We start from the raw sequence: 24,446 nt of genomic DNA, 5'->3' as shown, positions 1-24,446 counted from the left end.
AAGCTCCTTCATAAAATGCATACCACTAAATCTACTTTTAATCTTCTCTCTCTCCTGGAATCCAAATAATCCTGAAGTACTTTAACCCTTAGAAAACAAAATCTTAGCCAGCTCAATTATTCATAGACTTATGTATTCATGGAGTTAACTCTGCTCATATAGTAAGCCTGCTTTCCTGCCTAAACAGGGTTTAGTGAGTATTGGAGACTGGCCACTGTCCTCTAGAATGCAGCCTCTCCTCTTCCCCTTCCTCAAGCCTTGGTGCAAATGGCTCCTCAGCCTAGAGATAACATTTTGCTGCCTCCCTTACAGCCAGGTGTGGTCTTATGAGTAACTTCCAGCCAAGAGGATGCTACTAGTGGTATCTCAGCACCCAGGTACCCCTCTTGGCCTTTTCTATCCCTTGTCTCTGTCTGGAAATAGCAATAAATGGAAAAGCCAACTTGGGCCAAGAGATGGAAGGTAGGAAGGTACCAGCTGACAATGGATGAGCCTCCCTGCTAGCCCTGGCTGGCTCACCCCCGGATTCTTGCACAGGAGAGGAAAAAACTCTACCTAACTTAATTCATGAATCAGGGTTCTCTTATTACAGCAGGTAGACTGTGACTAATTCCTAAGGGATCAAAGCACTGAATATCTTTGGGCACACCATTCTTCATAGAAGGAGAGAGTTCTAATTTATACTGTGAATCCTGTAGGAGATGGGACCAAATATTTACTGGTCCCCAAGGATTAAAACAAGAATTCCAGGTAAGAATTAATTGTTCAATAATGATGGCTCTGGTTTTACTCCCCATTTTCCAGTAAGCCTTTGGAGGCTCAGAGGCTTTCTGAGTCCAGGAAATGATGAGTCAAGAATATGCCAACAAAAGATAGTTATTCGTAGTCATTATCATCTTCGGCTTTTCATATTCTGTAGTGAAACTGCAGAGACCAGAGGAAAACATGCCTAAAGGGACAAGTCTGGATGGAGATAACTTTCAACAAAAATCATCTGTACTTTTGTATCTATACTGAGACCTAAGTGCCTCATGTTACAATATTAATAATAATCAATCATAACGTTGGTGAAGACATCAGATAAAAGAGAACCAGGATACTAACACTCAGGCTCTACAAGTTGGTGATTGACCCAGTCTTCTTTTAAAAATATTAGTTCACAGAGCTCCATAAGCCATCAATCATTTATTTGTTCTTTTCCTTCATTCTTGAGACTACGTTACGTGTGACATATTCAAGTGTGAGCACAATAGCTGTAGTTCTTGTCCTGATGGGAGTTTACAGATTCATTCTGTGACCTCTGTGATGTATGGTTCTTTCAGGAAAAAGCTGTAATGCTCCCAAGCATAATATTTATTAACTGAAGTATTAAGTAAGATATTCCTGTATTTTAAGTATGTTATAGAAGAGTCACAAAAATATTTTAAAAGCTAATATTAAAAAATCCACACACATGTAAATCTTTATGCTGCCTTCCCACATCCTGGGGGGTCATCTTGAGTATCTCCCATTAATCTCTCTCCTCCACATCATTCTTTGAAATACTTTTCATAGTAAGTTTCAGGAAGTTTTTCACCGACAGGTACTCCATGTGAAATAAACAAAGGGGCATCGTGAAATCACGCGGAGTCACAGCACAGAGTGCTCAGAATGTATATTTAGTGCCTAAACACATGGTTTTTCACCAAGACTGGCCGAGAGATCTAAGGACCGAGTGCCCCTAGCTTGGGCCTGAGCTCACCACTCCACTCCTCAGGCTAGCAGAGGCCAGAGAGGCTGCCAAAGCTGGAAACAAGAATTGCTTTATAAATTGGACACCATATTTGTGCTAGTGTTTTCTTTATTGTCATAGACTGTTATGATAGACTTTGTAAATTGTGGTTGGTAGGGCTGGATCACTAAGAGGCTTTCAGAGTTCTGTGCTAAAGGGGAAAAAAAACCAAGAAAGCCTAGCCACAAACAAAAAAGGGGGAAAAACAGCATTACTTGTCTGACCAAAGACAGGCTGGGTAAACAGCACTTTTGCACACATATAATGTAGTATTGTGCTTATGTCTAGCATTTGTTACCACTAGATGGGTTTGATCCTTCAATAATGATTGCGACCTCACATGTAATTTTGTTTTACGGGTTCACTCGATATCTATATTAGAACTAAAACTAAGATATAGACCTACTTATGAATGCCGGATACATCCATTCTATTTTCAGCATTGGCAAGAGAAATGTGAAATCTGATTATTTTGGCAAGATGTAGAGAATGTCATATTAACCGATAATTCTCATCAAAGGACAACACAGCTGGCAAATCACTATTTGGCGAGAGTAAGAGAAGAGTAAGTCCTTGGATATAGGAGAAGTTATGGCAACAGGCCTAGCACAGTAAGTGCGCTTAATAAACACGGCTTGATTCTAATGATAAGGTATGGTTAACGTTCGTCTCCTTCCTAAAGATCCTCTTGTCTGGGGGAAGAAATGACATCTTCTACCTCCAAAGACACATGGGTGTATCATGACAGCTTCTTACTCTTGGAAAAGGATTGCCTGTATTGTAATGTTATTACCAATGAATAATGGGCAAAATCTTACAGCTTAACAACAAAACAATGTGCTATTAGCAAAATAAAGTTCTCCTCATCCTATGAGTCATACTAATCTGTAAATAAATAATACTAATTAATTATTATTTAAAAATAATGCTAATCTGTAATTATACTGTAATAATACTAATCTGTAATTAAAACTGTGTGCCTTTGGGGCACCTGGGTGGCTCAGTGGGTTAAAGCCTCTGCCTTTGGCTCAGGTCATGATTCCAGGGTCCTGGGATTGAGCCCCACATCGGGCTCTCTGCTCAGCAAGGAGTCTGTTTCCTTCTCTCTCTGCCTGCCTCTCTGCCTACTTGTGATTTCTGCCTATCAAATAAATAAATAAAAATTTAAAACAAAAACAAAAACTGTGTGCCTTTAATGAGAAGAGTTGATTATTCCTGTCTGCCCACAGCTCTTTCTCCTTTGTCTGGCCAGGTACTGAATCTCTTATAACAGTGTTGCTTATTTGGAACGAGGCACCATGTCTGCAACATGCTCCTAAAATAGTGAAAATTCTGCCGTTATTGCTCATTTCAAAGACAAACTGTTCCGTCATCCTATCTAGACAGTCAATTAGAAAGTGCAAAGGAAATAGGACAAAGACCAGGTGTTAAGTTCTGATCAGGCAGGTAGGGGCAGAAACTGAGGCAAGAGAAGTGGCCCCCAATACTCTCTCTAGCTGGACTTTGTCTTCACTTAGGACATGAGGTATGTCTATTACTTCTTAAAAATAGTAAACAAATCCTCCCAGTGCCATAGTTGAATCATTCAGACTATGCCCACTGATTTAACATAATGTTATACTGTACTAAATTACATGCACACATGCATTCACACCGATCCCATAAAATCTACTCTATGGTGTTTGGTCTCCCACAGATCAGGGCTTTGCATAGGTACGTCTTTACTTTGTAAATGCCTCTGTAGAGTTTTCTAGTATTATCTCCATAAGCTTTTGTCTGTGCCTTGTTCAGTTTATTTTTAGGGCTGTTTAAAAAATATGAACGGAATTTTTCATTTGCTTTCTACTTGTTTGGAATGGGGACAGCTAGTGATTATTACTTACTAATTTTTACAAATGGATTGATGCTGCTTCCAGGCTTTTAGTTCTTTCGAATTTACCCCAGTATACAATGCAATCTTTGTATGCAAATCTTGCCTTCTCCATATATGCATATGTATATATACACAGGTTTTCTTATTTTATTTCCTTCTGTGAGTACATTAGCTAGTATATTCCGAACAATGTTAATGTGGGGGACATTAGGCATCTTTGTTGTGTCCCTGACTTTAAGAAAATGTTTCTGTTTTTCATCATTAGCTAACTTTTTGTTTGGGATGTTTAGAAAAACATCAAGAATACATCTGGTTCTGTTTTCTAATGGATTTTAAACATCAGAAATAAATACGAAATCTTGTCATCCTCTTCTTTGGTATCTACGAGATGCTAATGTTTTTCTCTCTTGACCTGTTCAGATGAATCACTTTTGCATTCCCCTAAATAAATGTTAATGATATCTGTTTTTCTTAATACTTCTTTATTTTCAAATTATTTTGGCTGTCCCTGCTCATCCAGAAGAAAACCCGGAGGATAATTTTTAAGAACCAGGACACCCGTGAAATTAAAAACTTATCTTTTCATTGTAAGGAGGTACAATGTGGGACACAGAAAATTAGGAGACGGTCATTTACTTAACCAGAATTACCTGAATTAGGGGTTCAGTTTTTAACTAATAGATTATCTCTAGTATATGTAAATCATTGTTTATAGACAGATTACCCACTATTTGGGAGATGGGATAAGAAAACAGACCAACGAAAATGAAACATAAAAGAATAAAAATGAATAGATTAGCAGAGTTGTTATTTTTATAGCTCAAAAATTAAATAAATATATTAAATAAATAAAAAGATCAAATTAAGCCCACACTTTAAAATATGTATTTGCTGCATAATGCTAAGCACCTATATACTAAATTATAACAAAAATGTAATATTTATAACCAGTATGCTCTTATAGATATTAGAGCAATATATATTTCATTGATTCTCTGATGCATTTTTTTTATATTTTAGTAACTCTGAAATTAAGATGCAAACAGAATCTATGATGATCATGTATAATATATTTTTTAAGATTTTATTTATTTATTCATTAGAGACAGAGAGACAGGCAGAGGGAGAGGGAGAAACAGACTACCCACTAAGCAGGGAGCTCAATGAGGGACTCGATCCCAGGACCCCAGGATCGTGACCCGAGGCCAAGGCAGTCGCTTAACCAACTAAGTCATCCAGGCACCCCTGTGTTTAATATTTTTGTCAACACTTCATTCTTTTTTTGTGATGCACGAAATACTAATGTAAGTTGAAAATTGGTGGTATCTTAGATTTGACAAAATACAGCAAATATCAACTTCGTATACAAAACAGCTTCATCTCCCAACCTCTACCTCTGGCACATACCCTTTAAAAAAAAAATGCTATTATTATCTGCGGATTTTTAAAAAATAAACTGAATTAAAATCCAATTTAGATTTAAGGAGTTTGACAACTTTAGGATTTACCCTAAGATGATCGGAGATAGCCCAGGGAGTTGCAAACTAGGGGCTGGGATAAAGGGGTCGATACAAGAATTCACACACAATGTGTGTGAGCAGACATGCACTGGAGTCACTGGGTTCTACCCAGCTTCTGGTGGAGTCAGTAAGGAAAATAATTCCACAGCTGCCAAATTCTCAAGTGATGTTATTCAGAAAAGCAGGACACACAGTTATTAATTGCAGTGTTTCTCAATTGGAGCTATCGGTGTCAGAGAAGTCACCAGTGTCCCCCATCCCCATCTCCTCCCTTCTCACTCAGCTCCCATGGAAAATGAGACGATGGACACAGAATCTCCACCTTGCCCACCACATCACTTCCTGCTCTGCTTGCTTACCTCGTCACCACGGGAGATAACCATGGACCAGTTACAATTATTCTTAACAGGGTCCTGGACCAACACATGTGGAATAGGAGATCCCACCTTCACAAAACCAAATGTCAAGGAAATAGCCGTGAGTCCTATAAACTGAGGGAATAGTTTCCAGGGTGGCAATTCACACCAGCAAACTGACCCAGGGAATACCACAAACTATCTTTGTCCTCCTTCACTGTATGAATTTAAATGATTCCTCTTAACAAAAAAGAAAAAGAAAAGAAAAAATCTTCTGCCAAGAATATGTGCGTGAAAGTCCCCGGTCCCCATAATAAGCCACTACCAACTTCAAAAGAATTCTACTAATCTCTTACAAAAATTCTCTGTAGCTCTCTTACAAATTATTAAAATGAAAAAGACCAGAGTCAACAACACTCAGCCAGTATTAATTTTCGGTATTAGCAGGGTCACTGCGGCCCTTGACTTATAGCCCCATGTGGACTCACCTTTTGTACAGCTGCTCGGAAGGCCTGTTTAATGCTCTTACACGAATCAGGTATTAATTTTGTGTCTTGACTCTCCAGAGTTGTGTCTTGCAAATCTGGGTTTTCGTGGAGTTTGAAAATTCTATTAATGCAGTGAGTGTCATCTTCAGATATTCTATTAGGATCCATCTGAGGAAAAAAAAAAATTCAGAACGTAGAGTAATTATCATTGATCATTCTGCTATTTAATAAAGCGTGACTGACTTAAGGACAAAAAAATTCATTCTTGCAAGAGTCTTTATGTCCTCAACAATTAATAGTGAGTACAATTACCCTCCCGTTGGTGAAACATTGACTTCTAATTCATTTTGATGAATAGCGATGATTCACAACACAAGTGTATACGTGTGAATTGTGAGGAAATGATCAAAATTGTCTGCCAGTGTGTAATTCTCATGGGGGCAAGGAGGGTTGAGGATAATGACACGGGGCCGGTGTAGGTAGAGAAAGCTTTTTCTCTTTAAGTCATACCCAGCATGCTAGCTAGGGTGATGAAACTCACTTGGATACTCAAAGTACGAAGCCTACAAAAACCAGGTGAAATAAACACCATCTTTAGCCACCATGTTTGTCTGGCCTTTTTTTCTTAATCAATGTATATTTTAATTAACCAAAGAAGGGAGGGAGAAATCCGTTTCCTAGGGAGCCCCAAAAACCTAAAGCCAGAAGCATAATTTCCTTTTTTTTTTTTTTCATAATTTCCCTTTTTGTTGAAACTCTCATCCGTGTTTCTTAACCTGGTGTGGGACATCTATCGAGGGTGATAGTGTTACATGGGATGAAGAGGGCTGCATGGGGTAAGCAGGCTGTATGGACAGATACTGGCGGTGGGCGGTGAGGGGGGGTGAAAATTCCTCTAATGTTAGGGATTGTTCCACCCAAAATATCCCCATTGAGTTGTTAGCTGGTTGTCTGCTTACACACCTTTTTTTTTTTTTTTTAAGATTTTATTTAGTTATTTGACAGACAGAGATTACAAGTAGGCAGAGAGGCAGGCAGAGAGAGAGGAGGAAGCAGTCTCCCTGCGGAGCAGAGAACCAGATGCTGGGCTCGATCCCAAGACCCTGGGATCATGACCTGAGCCGAAGGCAGAGGCTTATTAACCCACTGAGCCACCTAGGCGCCCATGCATACACATGTTTTTAAGTATTACTCTTGAAATTGTCTTCCCCCTCCTCCCGGGGTTCTGACAAACCCCTGTAGCAGTTTCAACTGCCAAGTAAAGGGTAGAGATAATTAACTATCAATTGTCTTAATAATAATTGTTTAACTGATTGTCTTCTTCTTTCAAAAATTTAAGGTACCTCATGTGTCCTTGCTCATTACTAGATACAAACCGGATGAAGAAAGGAACAATTATAGAAGTTTATAATATAAGTTCAGTGAATTAATACCAGCTCTCTCAGTGCCTGGTTTATCTTAGTAAAGGTAATCAAAAAGATGCACAGGTTTATTAACCAACCATCAGAAAAAAACTTGTAAGTACTCTACCCATATCTGAGATTCTCGAAATGAATGATAACCTTTCAACACATGTGCGCCCACTAATACAGATTCTCTTATTTCAGTCTTGCTTATGGGAGAGGTGTCCTTCACAAAGCAAAACTATTTGCAATCCGTGTTTATTTTCCATATTTTCTTTAAAATAATCAGCATAAATCAGAACATGTGAGTTTTTATATTAGGAAAGATTTTCGATCACACTTTTCTTTTTTTTTTTTTTTAAAGCTCACTTAAGCCACTAACTTTCCCACAAAATTAGAGAAGCCTGGGCAGCTGATATGAAGGGTCATTGGGTTCAGACCTCAAGAAGGAAGAATCATGCCAAGGCCTCAGTTGGCTCACCACCAGAAATTTCTGAGCTACAGGAACAATGCGGAGATCAGAGGGAAATGCCTGGGGACCCTGAAATTGGTTGAGCTCCAGGCCTGCTGACAGACCAAGGACCATCAACCAGAAGCAGTGTTGTCCACCATGTTGTCGCTACTCGAAGTACAGTCTGAATACTTGTTAGCTTCACAGGCTCACCTGGAGCTCCTTGGAAATGCAGACTCTGCACTAGAGTCTTGGAAAGGCAGGTCCCTGGCATGCTGCCTGGGAATCTGCCTCCTAACTACATCCCTGGTACTTTCTATGTAAATGAAAGTCTGAGAAGAAATGCTTTCAACTATCAAAGGTATAAATAGAGATTTTCTGCTTAGTAAAATGTCTCAAAATTTCCTTGGAAAACAATTTTAATTGTTTTTTCATAAGCAATAGCTGTTAGTACAAAAATCTTGTGACAATAATGATGACTAATGATCTGATGCAAAGAAATGTAACACAAAGATTTTGTCCCCTCTCTCTTAGAAAGTCTCCATACCCAGATGCCACCTCCGGCCAACAGAACCCACATCCCTGAGGGCAGGCGCCAACTAAATCTCTCTCCCCAAGGGCTTCAAATGTGCGCTGGAGAACCATTGTTTAGGAAGGTAACATGAGGACTAAAACGTATATAAAAATCATCAATTGTTTTCCCAAAAGAAATCATGAAAGCATGGCATCATTAAGTTCAATAAAGTAATTTATTTTGTTTACTTAAAAGCCATTTGTTAGAAATGTCTTGTCACCCTGCAACCGAACATCTTTCCTGCTCCAGTGTCTTGTAGCTCCCCCTTCCCAAAAATGGAGACCAGGAGAAAAGAGAGGAGTTGAGGAGTGGAAACCAGCAGCCCCCACACTGCAGAGGGGGTGTGGGGGGACTCTGCTCTGGTTGTCTCCATGCTGGGAAGACCCCAGGGCAAGGTGTGGGGCATTCCATAGTGCTGGTCCAGTGACTGAACCAAGGACTCTCCTGTCCTACACCCTCTCTCCAGACACCAGAGCCCGGGAAGGGAATTTGTATCACTGAAAAAAATGCTACTTTTTAGTCTAGTTTAGCTACTCATTAGATAACTTCCATATTGCAAATTTCTAGTGTTGTAAATCATTTGAAAAGTTTCTTCAGTAAATTGAACATGCCAGGCCCTGGGCTTGATGCTGTCAATGACGTAGTGAGCAAAACGGGCAATTCTTCCATCCTTGAACTTATTGTACTCAACAGAGAAACAAAGAAGCTCATTAAAAAAAAAAAAAAAAAAAAAAAACCACTGTAAACTTAGTTACAAATGAATTCATTGTACCTAGAAATGTCTGAACATTTATAAACCTTGAATATCTGATTTAAAAGACTTTAAAAATGCATTTATCAGATGATGCAGTTCATTCGAAATGAAAGTCTTTAAAACAAAAAAACTTCCTTGAAATGTAATCATGCGTAGGGTTAAAGGAGGCAGGATGCTTGACATTTGTGCTACTTGGTTATCTGTTTCCTCAAACAGGCAGCCTGCACATCAGAGTCGAAGTAGTGACTGCTCTCTGGTTTGGGGAACAAACAGCCAGGGAGGTTGGTGTGCAAACTCGGGGTTTAGGGGAAGGAGTTCAAAGGGCAACAGAGATTGAGTTTTCTGAAAACTTTATCATGTAGCTAAACTCCAAACTTTGAATATGGTTATATGGATGTTAAAAAGAAAAGAAAGAGAGAACGCACACGCATACATTTTACAAGCAACTTTTTGGAAGGTTTTTTTCCCCTTCTTCTTCTTTGCAAACCAAAGTATGAATACTATGTGGTAAATATATAGCACAAACCGCATGCTATTTTTTTCTTTGGCAAGGTTGGTGGAGGAAAAGCCAATCTACTTTAGATCTAGTACTTTTTTTTCTTTTCAATCTGGGCACAGGCGATCTGCAAACATTCAGGAGGCTGATTCATTTTTAACTACTCAAACAGGAGTTGAGAAGGGGAAAGAATTTTTAAAGTCACTGCAATTTTTACACTATCCTGGACATTCTTCTAAATACATATAAAACTAAATTAACTGTTTTTTTTTTCTTTAAGAATTACATAGCAACCCCCCCCTTAAGAAAAAAAGCAATAAAACAGGCTCCTTTTTCTCGTTTGCTTACTATAAACTGCAAACATGTTATTTGATCTTAAATGATTTCACTCTAATTTAGATGCATTCAGAAACCCCAACTAGTTGATACAACTTTAGTGGAACTAAAAAGAAAAAAATAAATAAATAAATAAAATCTCTTATTTGGTACCAAGTTCTAATCTAAAGGAGTTGATATGAGTAAAAATGTTACATTAGTGATGGCTCAAAATGAGTCTATTCTCTTAGGTAGAAAAACTTTGAAAGGCATACATAAAACTAGAAAGAATTGTAGAATGAACTCCCACAAACCTATCACCAAGCTTCAACAATTATCAACCCATGGCCAATCCTATTTCATCTATAAGCAAGCACTTCCCTACCCCGAACCCTCCCCACCTATTATTTTGAAACAAATTCGGACATCATAGCATTTTATTTGTACCTACTTCAGAAGGTATCTGTAAATGATTAGGACTCCTTTAAGTATCAAAGGTAGATACTATATACTCAGTAAAATGCAACCTCATTATGTGTCTTCCAATGAACACACTGCTCCCGATATTACTTCTTCCCTAAAGAAGACACCCCTTTTAAAATGCAGTACAAAAACGGGTTTCAGGAGTCATGGCTAATATATTTGGCATAAGCCTTAGAGAGACCCATGACTATATCTGTAAAATCTGATGACATTAAATCTGTAAATGAGGGCGCCTGGGTGGCTCAGTGGGTTAAAGCCTCTGCCTTCGCTCAGGTCATGGTCCCAGAGTCCTGGGATCGAGCCCCGCAGTGGGCTCTCTGCTCCGCAGGGAGCCTGGTTCCCTCCCTCTCTCTCTGCCTGCCTCTCTGCCTACTTGTGATTTCTGTCTGTCAAATAAATAAATAAATAACTTTTTAAAAAATCTGTAAATGAGAATTTTCCAGGTAGGCTTACTAATTGGCCTGTTTACTTTGGAAAGAAGTGTTGAGCACTTCACTACTACTCATGTAACATCAAGATGGCTAAATTATGGTAAGTGATCATCAGACAGCCCCTTGGAGCCTACCAGACCATGAAGAATGCCCTGGAGAAGCAGAACGTCTGTCCTAAGTGCCCAGCACACCACTCTTTTTCTACATGGCCACACCCGTTTCCATGGTTCCCACCAATCTAAGCTGTTTATCTTCCCTAGAGCTCATTCATTCCCCACTGCTCTTTTGCTGCCGAATACTCACTTCACTATCACTGCTACGAAATGTCATATCCCTAAGGTGTTAGAAAAGAAAAAAGTAGTAGGGAACACTTACAACTTCTGTCCTTTTTTTGAATGCTGCTCTCCTGTTTGACTAAGAATTTTACGTCTTTTGTTATAGGTCCCTCCATTACCTAGCACTATGCGATGCACATAGTAGGTGGACATTGTATGTTGAGTTCATGATCCTTAACTCACATTCCATAGCACTTAATAGTTTCATCTGCAGTGTAGACCCTCAGTATATACAGACTGTACATGGGAGGAGAAAACTGGGTGGGAACATGGGTGAACCACTCATTCCTGACGGCAGCATCCTCTGATGAAAGAAAAACATTTCATCACTTTCATATAGATGTGTGTAGTCTTTGTTACAAAAGTTGTTTTTTTTTTAAGAAAAAAATCTCAATAAATAGAGATTATTTTAATTAAGATGCAAATACAAGTGTCCTAAAGTATTGCTCATAGTATTTCTACCTTTTTAAAAAGTAGGTAATCAGACTTGCTCTATAAAACACAAAACAGTGGATAATGAATATTTAACAAAAAGCCTATCATTACAAGTAACGGAGTTCAAGACTCTGGCACATGTCAAAAACCCATACAATCCAAGCAATGCCATGTTTTGATGCATCCAATTTGGTTTAGTAATCACCTTTGAATCTGAAAACCAATGGAGTCCAAACCCAACTCTCTTTTCCCATAAAAAAAAAATAAATTTTTTTTTTGCACAGTCAGCCCTCCACTTCCTCTGAGAAAGAGTTCACAGCACCAGACAAGAACATTTGAATGAATCCAACCAACTGCACTGCAATTTCCAAGAAAACACAAGAGCATAAACCACCAGAAAGCATAATATTACAGATTTACCCCTTCCTTTCTACTATCTTTCCCTGCAGTTTCCCAGCCCTCTTTCTCATCTTTTAGCAGTTTACTTACTGGCCAGATGGCAGCGAGGCTGTGTCAGGGGTGAGAACTTCACCACCATCACACACACCTTGCTTCCTTCTTCTGCCCACCTCAGTGGGACGGCACAGGATCCTTCCCTCTTCTTTCTCCACTGACCCACAACCAGGCTGCTCTGGCCGCGCTGTGTCACTCGGCCCATCTGGCGCCCTGGGTGGGCATCACCACCCGTTGCTTCAGGGGCTGTCTGCAGTGCAAGCACCGCACGCGATCTTCCCTCCAGCGCCGCAGCCCGGAGCTCCCCCACCACCACCACACCCCGGCAAAGCAGCCAGCCCCAGGACCAAACCCTCTCCAGGTGGTGGGCGGGAAGGGAAAGGGTCGCCGCCTAAGCGCTCGATTTTTCCCCTAAGTGGATGTGCAGTTCATTCTTTTTTTTTTTTAAATATTTTATTTATTTATTTGACAGACAGAGATCACAAGCAGGCAGAGAGAGAGGGAGAAGCAGGCCCCCCGCCGAGCAGAGAGCCTGATGCGGGGCTCGATCCCAGGACCCTGGGATCATGACCTGAGCCGAAGGCAGAGGCTTTAACCCCCTGAGCCACCCAGGCGCCCCTGTGCAGTTCATTCTTAGCTCCAAATTAGAAATGGAAGGGTCTGTAGGGGGAGCGTGCAATCATCCATTAGAGGTGAGCGGCCAATGCTGCATCGCGGGGGAAATTCAAACGCAACAGGCCAGGAGAGCCCAGCCTCCGCGCGCTGCGGGCCAGGGACGGGAGCGGACTGCAGAGGCGAGCGCGCCGGGCTGTCCCCGAGTCGGACGCACTCTCTTTGGAGTCACTTTCCCCTCCGGCATATGCAAGATCGGGGGAGCCGAGCCCGGCGTCCAGACTCAGTTTCCCACAGACGCGGGAGGGATGAGGTGGGCGGACCTCCGGGGAGGCGGGTACTCACCTGAGCTCTGAAGTAGAGGAACAGGGCGACGCTGCAGACCACCTGGCCCAGCCCCAGTCCCAGGAAGGCCACGAACATGGAGCGGGAGGCGGCGGCGGGCTGGTGCGGCGCGGGCGGCGCGGGCGGCGGGGGCGCGTGCAGGGGGCCCTCGTGCGGGGCGCCCGAGCCGCCGCTGCCCATCTCCTCCGAGCCGCGCAGGTACTTGGTGTAGTCTCGGCTGGCGCGGCGCATGGCGCTCGGCCGGCTGGCTGCGGCGCTCGCCTCCCTGGCTGGCGCCCTCCCTTGCCTCTGCCCGCCACCAACTCCAAAGACAGCGCGGAGCCGGCGCGGGGCCAGGCGGGCCTCGACGTGGGGCGCTCGGAGCCGGGCGCAGCTCGGGGGGCGCGCGGGCGAGCGGGCAGGGCGCCCGGCTACCCCAACTCTTATAAACCGCTGGCGAGGGCTGGCCTCGGGAGCCAATCAGCCCCGGGCGAGGCTGCCTCTTCCACTCCCACCTCTGGCTCCCCTTCCTTCCTTTCTCCTCCCTCGCGTTCTTACTCTCACTGAATGGCCTCTTCCCCATCAGCGCTCTCAGAGGAGAGGGCCGTGGGTTGTTCTAGCGGAGCCAGACGCCACTCGCTCATCCTGAGCTGCCAAGAGATGGGCCGGGAGGAGATGCAAAGGGCCCTCCGTATAAGGATAAAGGTTATCCTTATCCTTATCCTAAGGATAAGGATAAGGATACAGACATTGCGCCGGGCAAGTCAGCCTCCCAGAGCTTCAGTTTCTCCTATAGAATTGAGAAAGCTGGACTTGATGATCTCTTGGGGATCTCTTCCTCCTCTCCATCACCCCGAAAGAAATAGAGCCAGGAATATCCTTGGGGATTCTGAGGGTGCAGCCTCTATCATGACTCTAAATATAGGTTCCAAATTATCTTGGCAACCTTAGAAAACCAGAACTCCTGCCCCAAATCCCTTCTTCTGCACCCTCCAAGTGGCAGTTTTGAATGTGGGAGCAGAGAACCTGTAGGCGCCAACTCTGAGCTAGGAAAAGGAAGCAGTCCAGAGAGCAGGGTAGGCTCCTGTAGCTTCCTATATAGGACCATATACTACATTCCGACAGGGTTCGTCACATGCCATTCCTACTGCTTGACGGTTGTTTTCCTTCAGGATCCTAAAGATAAGAGGGGTGTACACCAAGATGTAGGGAGCCGCAGGAGAGCTCCTAACTGTGAATGGAGAAAGATGAATGTTCCACAAGTTTGAAAGTGTAAGTGACACGTTAGTTCATCCCTAAAGAAAACTTTCACGAGTTTTTAGAAACCCTCTTTTCTCTTTCTGCATCCTTCTCTAGTGGGCCCTTTTCCAGACAAGATTTCTCACAAGTGACACAACCCTGGGTTAGTAAAGCTCATCCGCTCAGGTGAAGGCTTAGAACACAGCACATGTTGAAGAAGAGAAACTGGGTTAGAATTTAAAAAGCATCTGTACAAATGAAATGGTTTGTTCAAATTTAAAAAAAAATGCTTTTAGCATTTATATGTGTATGTATAACAAGTTTGGTAGGAAAAGAAGGGAAAAAAATTTTCAAACTCCAGTGTAGAATAATTCACATTATTCTTCTACTCCATGCAGACCTGAGCCTCTTCCCTACTTTTTGTTTGTTAACTTTGAGGATAAGATGGTATTTTTCCTCCTCTTTTTCCTTTTTATTCTTCTTTTGGAAAACAATCCTGTATTTCAACTTTTTGGTAAATCTTTATTAGGATCAAAGAAATTTAAAGTGCATTATAACAACTAAACCCCTGGGGCGCATGGGTGGCTCCTTGATTTCAGCTCAGGTCATGATATCAGGGCCCTGAGATTGAGCCTTGTGTCGGGCTCTGCATTCAGAGTGGATCCGGCTTGGGATTCTCTCCCTCTCCCTCTCTCTCTGCTCCTCCTCCTTCCTCCAGCAAGTGCATGTGCACACGCTATCTCTCAAAAATAGTAATAGTAATAGTAATAACAACAACAACAACAACTAAACCCACACGACCTCTCTGTAATCCCTTCGATTTTTTCCAGTGTTTTACACGTTTTTATTCCTTGCCATCATGATCCTCAGATTACAAGAGGGACCCTCGAATCTCTGAATCATGTTCAGGTATGTTTGATGCAGTAGCTTCATATATTAGACACATGTTATATTTGTACAGAGTTCTTCATGTGATATTCCTACTGCTTGGGACTTAACGTTCCTTTAGTACCCTAAAGATTCCATCTCATTGTATTCTGGCATGCATAGGCTGGATTGGAAATTAATGACATTCCCCTTGTTGCTTCTTTGAAGGTAATGAACTTTCCAGCCTCTTTACTTGCTTATTCATTCGTCAGCATTCCACATCTTAATCAATACATAAACCCCACATGCTCAAGAACTTTATCTGTACTATTCATCTCTATATCCCCATGTCCTAGAATGTTGCCTGGTATATAATGGGTGCAAAGTAAATATGTTTCAAGTAAAAATATGATTGATGGAGACTCTGCCACCACCCCAGTCTAAGCCACATTGTTCTGTTTTGTTTGTTTTCCTAATTAATCATGTTACCTAACCGGTCCCACTTCCTCCAGCCTTGCTTGCCCCTCAACATATCTGCACACACTGAATGGGATTCCCTTTTAAAGCAAAAAGAAATATAATTTCCCTACTTCCAACCCTCTAATGGCTTCCAGGTATCATTGGTATAAAGCCTAAACTCTTGAGATACACACCTCCAATGGTCCTTCACAATCTGGCTCAAGACTCCTGTTCTATATCAGTTTCGAATATTACCCGTCACTGTGGTGTGTCTCCCTTCTCTCCACAGCTGGGTGATTCTCCTACTCATCCTTCCTCTTTCTGCTCCAGTATCATTGCTCCAGGAGTCCGCTCCATTCCCCTGACCTGGGTAAGCTCCTTCTGTTTTATGCCCCCACAGCACCCTTAACTCCTCCTGTCATGACACTCATACACTCACTCACAGATACATTCCTGGAAACCCACCATACACCTAATGACACAGTGATCAAGATAAGCAGGCAGTTTACAGTCTGGTGGAAAAGAAACATATAAAACAAATCATCAAATAATTAACTAAAACTATGACGAGGGTTCCAAAACCAAAGTGCAAGAATGATGAGAACATTTTAGTAATGGCCGGGGGCGGGGGAGGTGCCAACCTATTATCGAGAGTCAGAACAGACTTCCTAGGCAAAGATAATGATTAAAACTAATCCCTGAATAATAGCTACTGAGGGAGAGAGTGACCAGGGGTCTATATTAGGCAGAGAATCATTATGTTATTATAATTCTTCGTTTAATACATCTTCCCAATTGAACATGTCTGTCTTACTTACTGTGAATTCATATATAGATTTATTATTACCTTAATACATCAATTAAGTAGTTACTTTGTTATTAAGTTGCAAAATAATTAAGTCAGAGCCCTAGTGAACTAAGGTATTAAGAGATGTCAAGACCAAAATCACTATTGAAGATTCAAGTTTATGATAATACTCAGCTACATTCAACACGACCAGATCAACATTTTTCATGCTGCATTTCCTGGTACCCTGGTGTATTAAGATGAAAATCCTTTGGAGTCAAGGGTTGATTTATTGGTGCATGTAGTTGAAAAATGTAGCATTAGGTCTAGATTCAGGCATGGTTGGACACAGGCCTTCATCAGATGCCTTTCCCTTGAGCCAAGGGATTGAGTTAACCCAATTGGAACCTATGGGCTGAGAGGAGAGGAGACATAACTCCCAAAGGAAAATTAAATTGCAGAGATCAAATACAAAGAATTGATGCTGTGTTACTGGGCAAGCAAAAATACCAGTTACTCACGACCAGTGACTCTGCCAGGTCAGTGGTGTTCACCCTCTTTGGTTTCAGGACTGCTTTCTATTCTTAAAAGTTAATGAGGACCCCAAAGGACTTTTGTTCATGTGAGTTGCATCTGTGAATATTTGGCATAGTAGAAATCTAAACTGAGTGGTTTTTTAAAAATCTATTAACATGTTAACACAGTAGAGTTTTATTTTAAAAAGTCATTTATAGGGCACCTGGGTTGGTGGTAGGTTAAGTCTGTGCCTTCGCTCAGGTCATGATCTCATGGGTCCTGGGATGGAGCCCCGCATCGGACTCTCTGCTCAGCAGGGAGCCTGCTTCCCCCTCTCTCTCTGCCTGCCTCTCAGCCTACTTGTGATTTCTCTCTCTGTTAAATAAATAAATAATAACCTTTTTAAAAAGTCATTTATATTTTTTTAAGTAGGGAGAAAAGTGGCACTGTTTTACATTTTTAAAAATCCCATTATTATCTGGCTTATCCATTTCTGTATTTAATCTGCTTTAATACTGGACATCCAATGAGTCATGGAACACTACATCAAAAGCTAATGATGTACTGTATGGTGACTAACATAACATTAAAAAAAAATATTGGGGCGCCTGGATGGCTCAGTGGGTTAGGGCTTCTGCCTTCGGCTCAGGTCATGATCCCGGGGTCCTGGGATCGAGTTCTGCATTGGGCTCTCTGCTCAGCAAGGGAGCCTGCTTCCCTTCCTCTCTCTCTGCCTACTTGTGATCTCTGTCTGTCAAATAAATAAATAAAATCTTTAAAAAAAATTACTGAACATCATACAGACTGTAGAAAACTCCACTGTACCTTCTTGGGAGAATGAAAAGGAAAAAGGACCATAATGCTGTAGTATTATTAGGAAATACTTGTCTTTTTAAAAAGATTTTATTTATTTATTTGCCAGAGAGAGAGAGAGCATGAGCAAGGGGGGAGAGGGAGAAGCAGACTCCCTGCTGAGAGGGAGCCCAACATGGGGCTCCATCCTGGACCCTGGGATCATGACCTGAGCCAAAGGCAGACACTTAACCAATGGAGCCACCCAGACATCCCACTAGGAAATACTTCTGACTTCACAGAACCCCGAAGAGAATCTCAGAGACTCTTAGGCATTCCCCAACAACACTCTGAAAATGACTGCTCTAGATGTTACTTGACATTCACTTTAATAAAGGAGATGGTCCCGTGGTCAGATTAGCTTGGAAATAAAATCGGTTGGCTTTAGTTTAATGCAGATCTTATCAGTGGCAGTAAGGTACAAAAGCATGTTGCAAATCTCCAGAAAAAGGATTTGACACTGATTTTCTAATTTTCTAGTTTTGTAGGGGAGGAGGATGGGATGGGGTGGAGCACTTCATATATCAAGGGTTTAATGAACAAGATGTGGTCAAAACTTGATGAGAGACACCTGTAGGACCCAAGTGGTCAGTACAACACAGATAGCCTAAGTGCCAGTACAACGGCCAGCAGGCAGGGGGACATCCAGAGACTGACGGAACAGGATAAAGAGAGATAAGACACAAGACCATAGAGAACGCAGAAGACTGGCAAATTGGAGAATAGCATTCCTATCCATTTTAAGGCAGTGTGCTGCCCGTACAAAGCATTCCCACAGACGTGCGGCTTTCAGTTCTTGCTAGGGCTTCGTGGAGCCCCTTAAAGTCCACTGGCCGATCAGATGACGCACAAGCTCCTTCCTGCGTACCTAGCAATTTCTGTTCCTCCTTGCCTCGTTGCTTCTTTCCACCCTCCAGCCTTTCACCCTTATGCCCCAGCAACACAGAATTGCTTGCACCCTCCCCTTTCTTACTTCTCTACCTTGGGTCATTCAGTCTTTTCTGCCAGGATTGACCTCCCCTGAATTTTTCATCGGATTACTGGCGTATCTTCAAACATACAGCCAAGCCCCTTTGTCTTTATGAAGCTTTTCTTACTACTTTTCCAGAGGCTGGGCACCCCTTCTCTAGGATTCTTTGTTACACTATGTGTATATGTCGTCATATCTCTGAAACTTTTTTATAATCTTTTTTTTTTAAGATTTTATTTATTTATTTGAGAGACAGAGATCACAAGTAGGCAGAGAGGCAGGCAGAGAGAGAGAGGAGGAAGCTGGCTCCCTGCTGAGCAGAGAGCCCGATGGGGGGCTCGATCCCAGGACCCCGGGATCATGACCTGAGCCGAAGGCAGAGGATTTAACCCACTGAGCCACCCAGGTGCCCCACTTTTTTATAATCTTTAATTTACTTCTCTGTCTAACCTACTAGGCTGTTAGCTCCTGAGGGAAGTTATCTTTGTTTTCCTACTGTCTTAACATGGTGTCTAAAGAATGTTTGTAAAATGAATGAAGAAATAAAGAAAAGAATATACAGGACAAATACCATATGATTTCACTCATATGTGGAATTTAAGAAACAAAACAAGTGAATAAAATGAAAAAGAGACAAACCAACAATAAACCAGACTCTTAACTATAGAGAACAAACAGGTGGTTGCCTGAGAGGTGGGTGGGGACATGGGGGAAATAGGTGAAGGGGATGATAGGCCCTGAGTAATGTATAGAATTGTTGAATCACTATATTGTACACCCGGAACTAATATAACTCTGTATGTTAATTATACTGACATTTTAAAATCATAATTAAAAAATAAAATAAATTTAAAAAGAGGAAAAGAATATGCAAATGATTCGGGCATTCTAATAACAGAGGGCTGCACTGGGGAGAAGACTGAGTGTTAAAGAGGAAAGTACCCAAATAATGTCACCCTCTAAATCCCTCTAAATATTTTGATGACCTAATTAGATTAGGAAAATGTACACAGCAAACTTACAGGTATAATATGCCAGCACAATAATGAAGAATGTATTTTTTACTGCTAATTTTGTAAAATCTTTATATCAAGCTTATAGGACATAACAAAACTTGAACTTGAGTGACTTTCAGATTTTATGTAATTATATAGCAGCAGTTCTCAAACATTTTAGTGTCAGAAACTTTTTACTCTCTTAAAAACCAGAGACCACCCCCAAAAGCTAAATTTATTTATTTTTTAAGAAAGAGAATGCATGCATGATGTGAAGGAGACAAAAGGAAGGAAGGGAGGATCTTAAGCAGGCTCCGCACTCAGTGTTCAGCGTTGAGCCCCACATGGGGCTCAGTCTCCCAACTCTGAGATCATGACCTGAGCTGAAATCAAGAGTCAGATGCTTAACCAATTAAGCCACCCAGGTGCCCCAAAGAGCTGAATATTTTAATGTGGGTTATAGTTATTAATATTTACCATATTAGATATTTAAACAGAGACTTTTTTTACTCTTTGTGGTAACAACATGTAACATATTTTATGAAAAATGACTATCATTTTAAGAATAAAAGTATTGGCAAATAGAGTTGCATTGTTTATGTTTACAAATTTTTTTTTAAGTTTTATTTATTTATTTAACAGAGAGAGAGAGATCACAAGTAGGCAGAGAGGCAGGCAGAGAACGGGGGAAGCAGACTCCCTGCTGAGCAGAGAGCCCCAATGCAGGACTCTATCCCAGGACCCTGAGATCATGACCTAAGTCAAAGGCAGAGGCTTAACCCACTGAGCCACCCACGTACCCTACAAATTTCTTTAATGGAAGACAACCTTATTCTGTATGCTCCTGCATTCATTCTGATGTGACACATTGTTTTTCTTGAAGTGTATGAAGAAAATAGAGCCTCACGCAAACATATAATTAGAAAAGGGAGGAATATTTTCATTGCCTTTCCTGATAATTGCAGAGTTCTCCTTTTCTACTATACTAAAATTCAACAAGTGGTCATTTTTTAGCCAATATTTGCACTGTGGCATCTAAAACCTTCAGTGAAGTTTTCTTCCTCCATTACAATAATATCCATTGGTCTGTCTTTTTTTTTTTTTTTTTTTTTTAATGCATCTCTTCCCCAGGGATGACTTAGTAATATCAGGCATGGTCATTTGGAAAACATTCATTCACTGAATTCCACAGATCTTCCCAATGTTTGCATATTTCATTATGTAATACCCCAAACTCACATTCAACTAATATCACCACTGATGTCATCAGGACATTTTTTATTACTGGGAAACCATTAAGTTCACAGTGGCCATTAGGACTTTTTCAAAATATTTCTGGAGAGAGAGATTTAGAATAAGCACAAAGCAAATATAGCCTTCAAGATATTTGAAACAAAAGCTGCCCTGAAACTAAAGCTACAACCCAGTTTGGCTTTTGATTGGATGGAAATCCTCTTCACCTTAGCTGCCTGTTAATATCTACATTGGTTCTTTTATACATAATGCCTATCATGCAATTTTAAAAATTACATGACATGATAGGAAGCTAGCCTGTGGGTTCATAATCAAGAAGGATGGAAAGCATCCAACAGAATTGGACCAAGAGATGACCCAAGTATTGGAAATAGTAGGCAAGGATTTTTAAATAACTATAATAATTATGGTAAAGAAAAAGAGGGAAAGGGTAAATAAAATACATAAAAAGATATACAATTTCAGCAGAGAAATGGAATGGTTTAAAAATAATCAAGTGAATTTCTATAAAATAAAAATAAGACATCTGAAATTAAGAATTTGTTGGGTGAGCTTAATAGCACACTAGATACAAAAAGGGAAAAAGGGGTTCATGAATTCAAAGGCTGTTCAACAGATTTCCAAAATGAGGCATATAAAGGAACAATAATTAGAAAATAAAACAATATATCATTAGAAATATGTGGAACATTATCAAATGGTCTAACATATGTGTAATTGGAGTTCAGGAAGAAAAGGAAAGAATAAGGAAGAAGCACCTTATGAGGAAATTATGTTGAGAAATTTCCAAACTGAATAAAGACAGCAACTCATGGATTGAAAAAGTCAGAAAATCCCAAACAGGATATACACAAAGAAATCCACTCTTAGGCACACAACAATCAAACTGCTAAAACCAAAATATAAAGCCAGCCAGTAATCTGTATTTTTCTTTTCCTTTTCCCTGGAAGTCTCATGTGAGTCTCATAATTGCCTTGTTAACACTTACATAATAAAAAAGTTGTCTGGTTACAGGTCTTCAGAACACACTCAGTTTGCTAATTAAATGAAGGAATTGGTCTACTAATAAAATTTTTGATGCCATTTAAAGTTGAATCTTCTTCCCTCCCTCTGTTTAGAACTACCAGTGTGGAAAAATGTCCATGGGCTAAAGGAGTTGTTGTGTGGGTGGAGTGGGGAGTGGCAAAGGACAGGAAAGTTCTTATTTGGTACAGTTATAACCTGGGCTGGTGCTCTTTGGGCATGGTGAATGAATATTCAGAGCTAATTATTTCATGGCGCATTTTGATGTTTTCTTGAAAAAATTCCCACCAAAATCATCTAACCTAAGTTCCCTCTCCCTTAGATAACTATCCCCTCAGTTTCTGCATTATCCTCAGACTGTCTCCTCCTTGGCTGCCCACATCTTGTCCCCAGTACACACTCCTGCCTTGTTGTCAATGAAAACATATTTTGCTCCCAGGACAGCTTCATCTTAGCTCTGCCAACAGACAGGCAGCTCCAACCACAACCATTTACTTTTAGTCTTCTTAGACATCAGAGAAATCCCAGTCTCTGTCATCTCATACTTCAGAACAAATATCAAACTCTCCAACTGGTCCCTCTCAAAGCCTGTCTCATAAAATCTCTAAACAAACAAACAAACGAAAAATAATTAAAAAATGAATCTCTTGATTACTTCATCCTCAATCATTTATATCCTTAGTCTAGTTTCCAGATTCTTTCTCTACAAGTATCTTCTCTCAACTAGTCTTTGTCACCAAGTATTTTGGTCCCACTTTAACACACTGTTCCTCAAGGAAACAGCCACTTAATCATAGAGGGTAATTAGTAAAATGTGCTCTGGGAGCACAGAAGAGAAGTTCTTAACCTAGACTAGGGAGTTCAGGAAAGACTTTTTTTGGAGAATCCATATTTAAGATGAGACTTGTGGGATGAGTAATAGTTATCCAAAACTAGTGAAAACACACACATAAAGGCCCAGAAACAAAACAGGATGCTTTCAAGGAACTGCAAGAAGTTCAGTATAGTTTGATCAGAGTGTGAGGAAGGGATGGGTAAGGATGAGACTAGAAAAATCAGCCATGACTGGCTTTTGCCAGTCATCATAAAATTTTAAATTTTATTCTAAGAGCAAGGGAGAGCCATTACAAGTTTTTTCCCCCTCAGAGAAATGGCATATTCTGATCTGCAATTTAGATGCCTTGGCTGCAATGTGGAGAATGAGTTTGGAGGTGGGTAGTGGAAAGAGACGGACAGAGCTGGCCTGGAGGCAGGGAGCTGGCTAAGAGACCACTGCCAAATATAGGCAAGAAGAAACCATGGTGGTGGCAAAAGTGGTGGGGGGAAGTCATGGGTCCCAGAAGCATTTAGGAAGTGGAGTGTCTTGAGTGTGGTGGCTGGCTGGCTGCAGACAGTGAGGAAGAGGAAGGACTCTATGATGCCTCGCAGGTTTTCATTTTCTGCAACTGAGGGATGCCCTTCCCTGAAGGGAGAAATCCTGGAGGAGGAGCAGGTTGGATGAGCCCCATATCACGCCATAAGTCTGAGTGCACCTGTGAAGTTTTCTCTGTCACTTCTGTTTACTCTGTTGACTCTTATTCAACCATCAAGTCTCAGTCCAGGTAATATCGCCTCCTGGCTTTTCCCACATCCCTGGGTTTTTCTAAGAGCCCTTCCTCTCATATTCCTTACTCACCTTTAGCCTGTCACCTTCTTCATTACTTCATTACTTCACTTCTTTAGTGATTTCATCTGTTTACAAATGACTGTCCTCCCAGTAGACCATGGGAGCCTTGAGGACATTATTGTATTCATTATTGCATACTTATCACCTAGCAAAATGCCTGGCAAATATTAGGCACTTAATCAGTGTTATTGAATAAAGTGGCTTTTTTAATCTTAAAACTTTGAAACAGCAGCACAGATCCAAAAATACATATGATGAGATGTTTCTGGGTGAATACATTTCAGAAATGATCAGTATGGCAGATACCATCTTTATCACCACCATGATGAAGGTGTATTGCATACTCATATGCAAATCAGGTACTATCAGCCTTCTGGGAAAGGTGGAACAAAAGGACTAAAAACTAAAGATATTCAAATGGGACTTTGTTCAAACTAGTATGTATTGGATGCCTGAACAAATGTCATATCCATTCTGAGTGTAGACCTTATGTTCTTTGCTATACCAAGCTGCCTCTCATAAAACAGTCATGGGTTTTGTCAAAGGTCCCCCATGCAAAATAGAGGATAGGAATAAGTGGTTATTAAAAAAAAAAAAAGAAAGAAAGAAAGAAAGAAGTGGATATTTAACATGCATGCATCCATGCTGTATTATAGAGTGAAAACTTTAGAACTCTGTCCTAAAATGAAATGGTTAAAAAGAGGGACTCTGGGGCCATATGTCCTGTGATTAAATCCAGACTTT

At 40.9% G+C, this 24,446-nt stretch overlaps 1 protein-coding gene across 2 annotated transcripts in view; it reads right to left on the bottom strand.

Moving 5' to 3' along the window:
- TNFSF11 (TNF superfamily member 11) overlaps nt 1–13,326 on the bottom strand; it is a gene marked incomplete at both ends in the record, with an annotated part of 30,786 nt that extends 17,460 nt beyond the window's left edge. Inside the window, 2 exons of one of the 2 annotated variants that reach the window (XM_080799226.1) lie at nt 6,005–6,176; nt 13,096–13,326. In XM_080799226.1, coding sequence (XP_080655352.1) covers nt 6,005–6,176; nt 13,096–13,326 — 403 coding nt within the window. The remainder of the gene's footprint in view (nt 1–6,004; nt 6,177–13,095) is intronic. The other variant, XM_080799227.1, reaches the window with a different exon arrangement.
- Between the last annotated feature and the right edge of the window lie 11,120 nt (nt 13,327–24,446).

Source organism: Martes martes (assembly GCF_963455335.1).
Source record: "Martes martes genome assembly, chromosome: 3".
Lineage (NCBI taxonomy): Eukaryota > Metazoa > Chordata > Mammalia > Carnivora > Mustelidae > Martes > Martes martes.
Note: the sequence above shows the minus strand (reverse complement) of the source record. Positions and strands in the feature narration are given on the sequence as shown.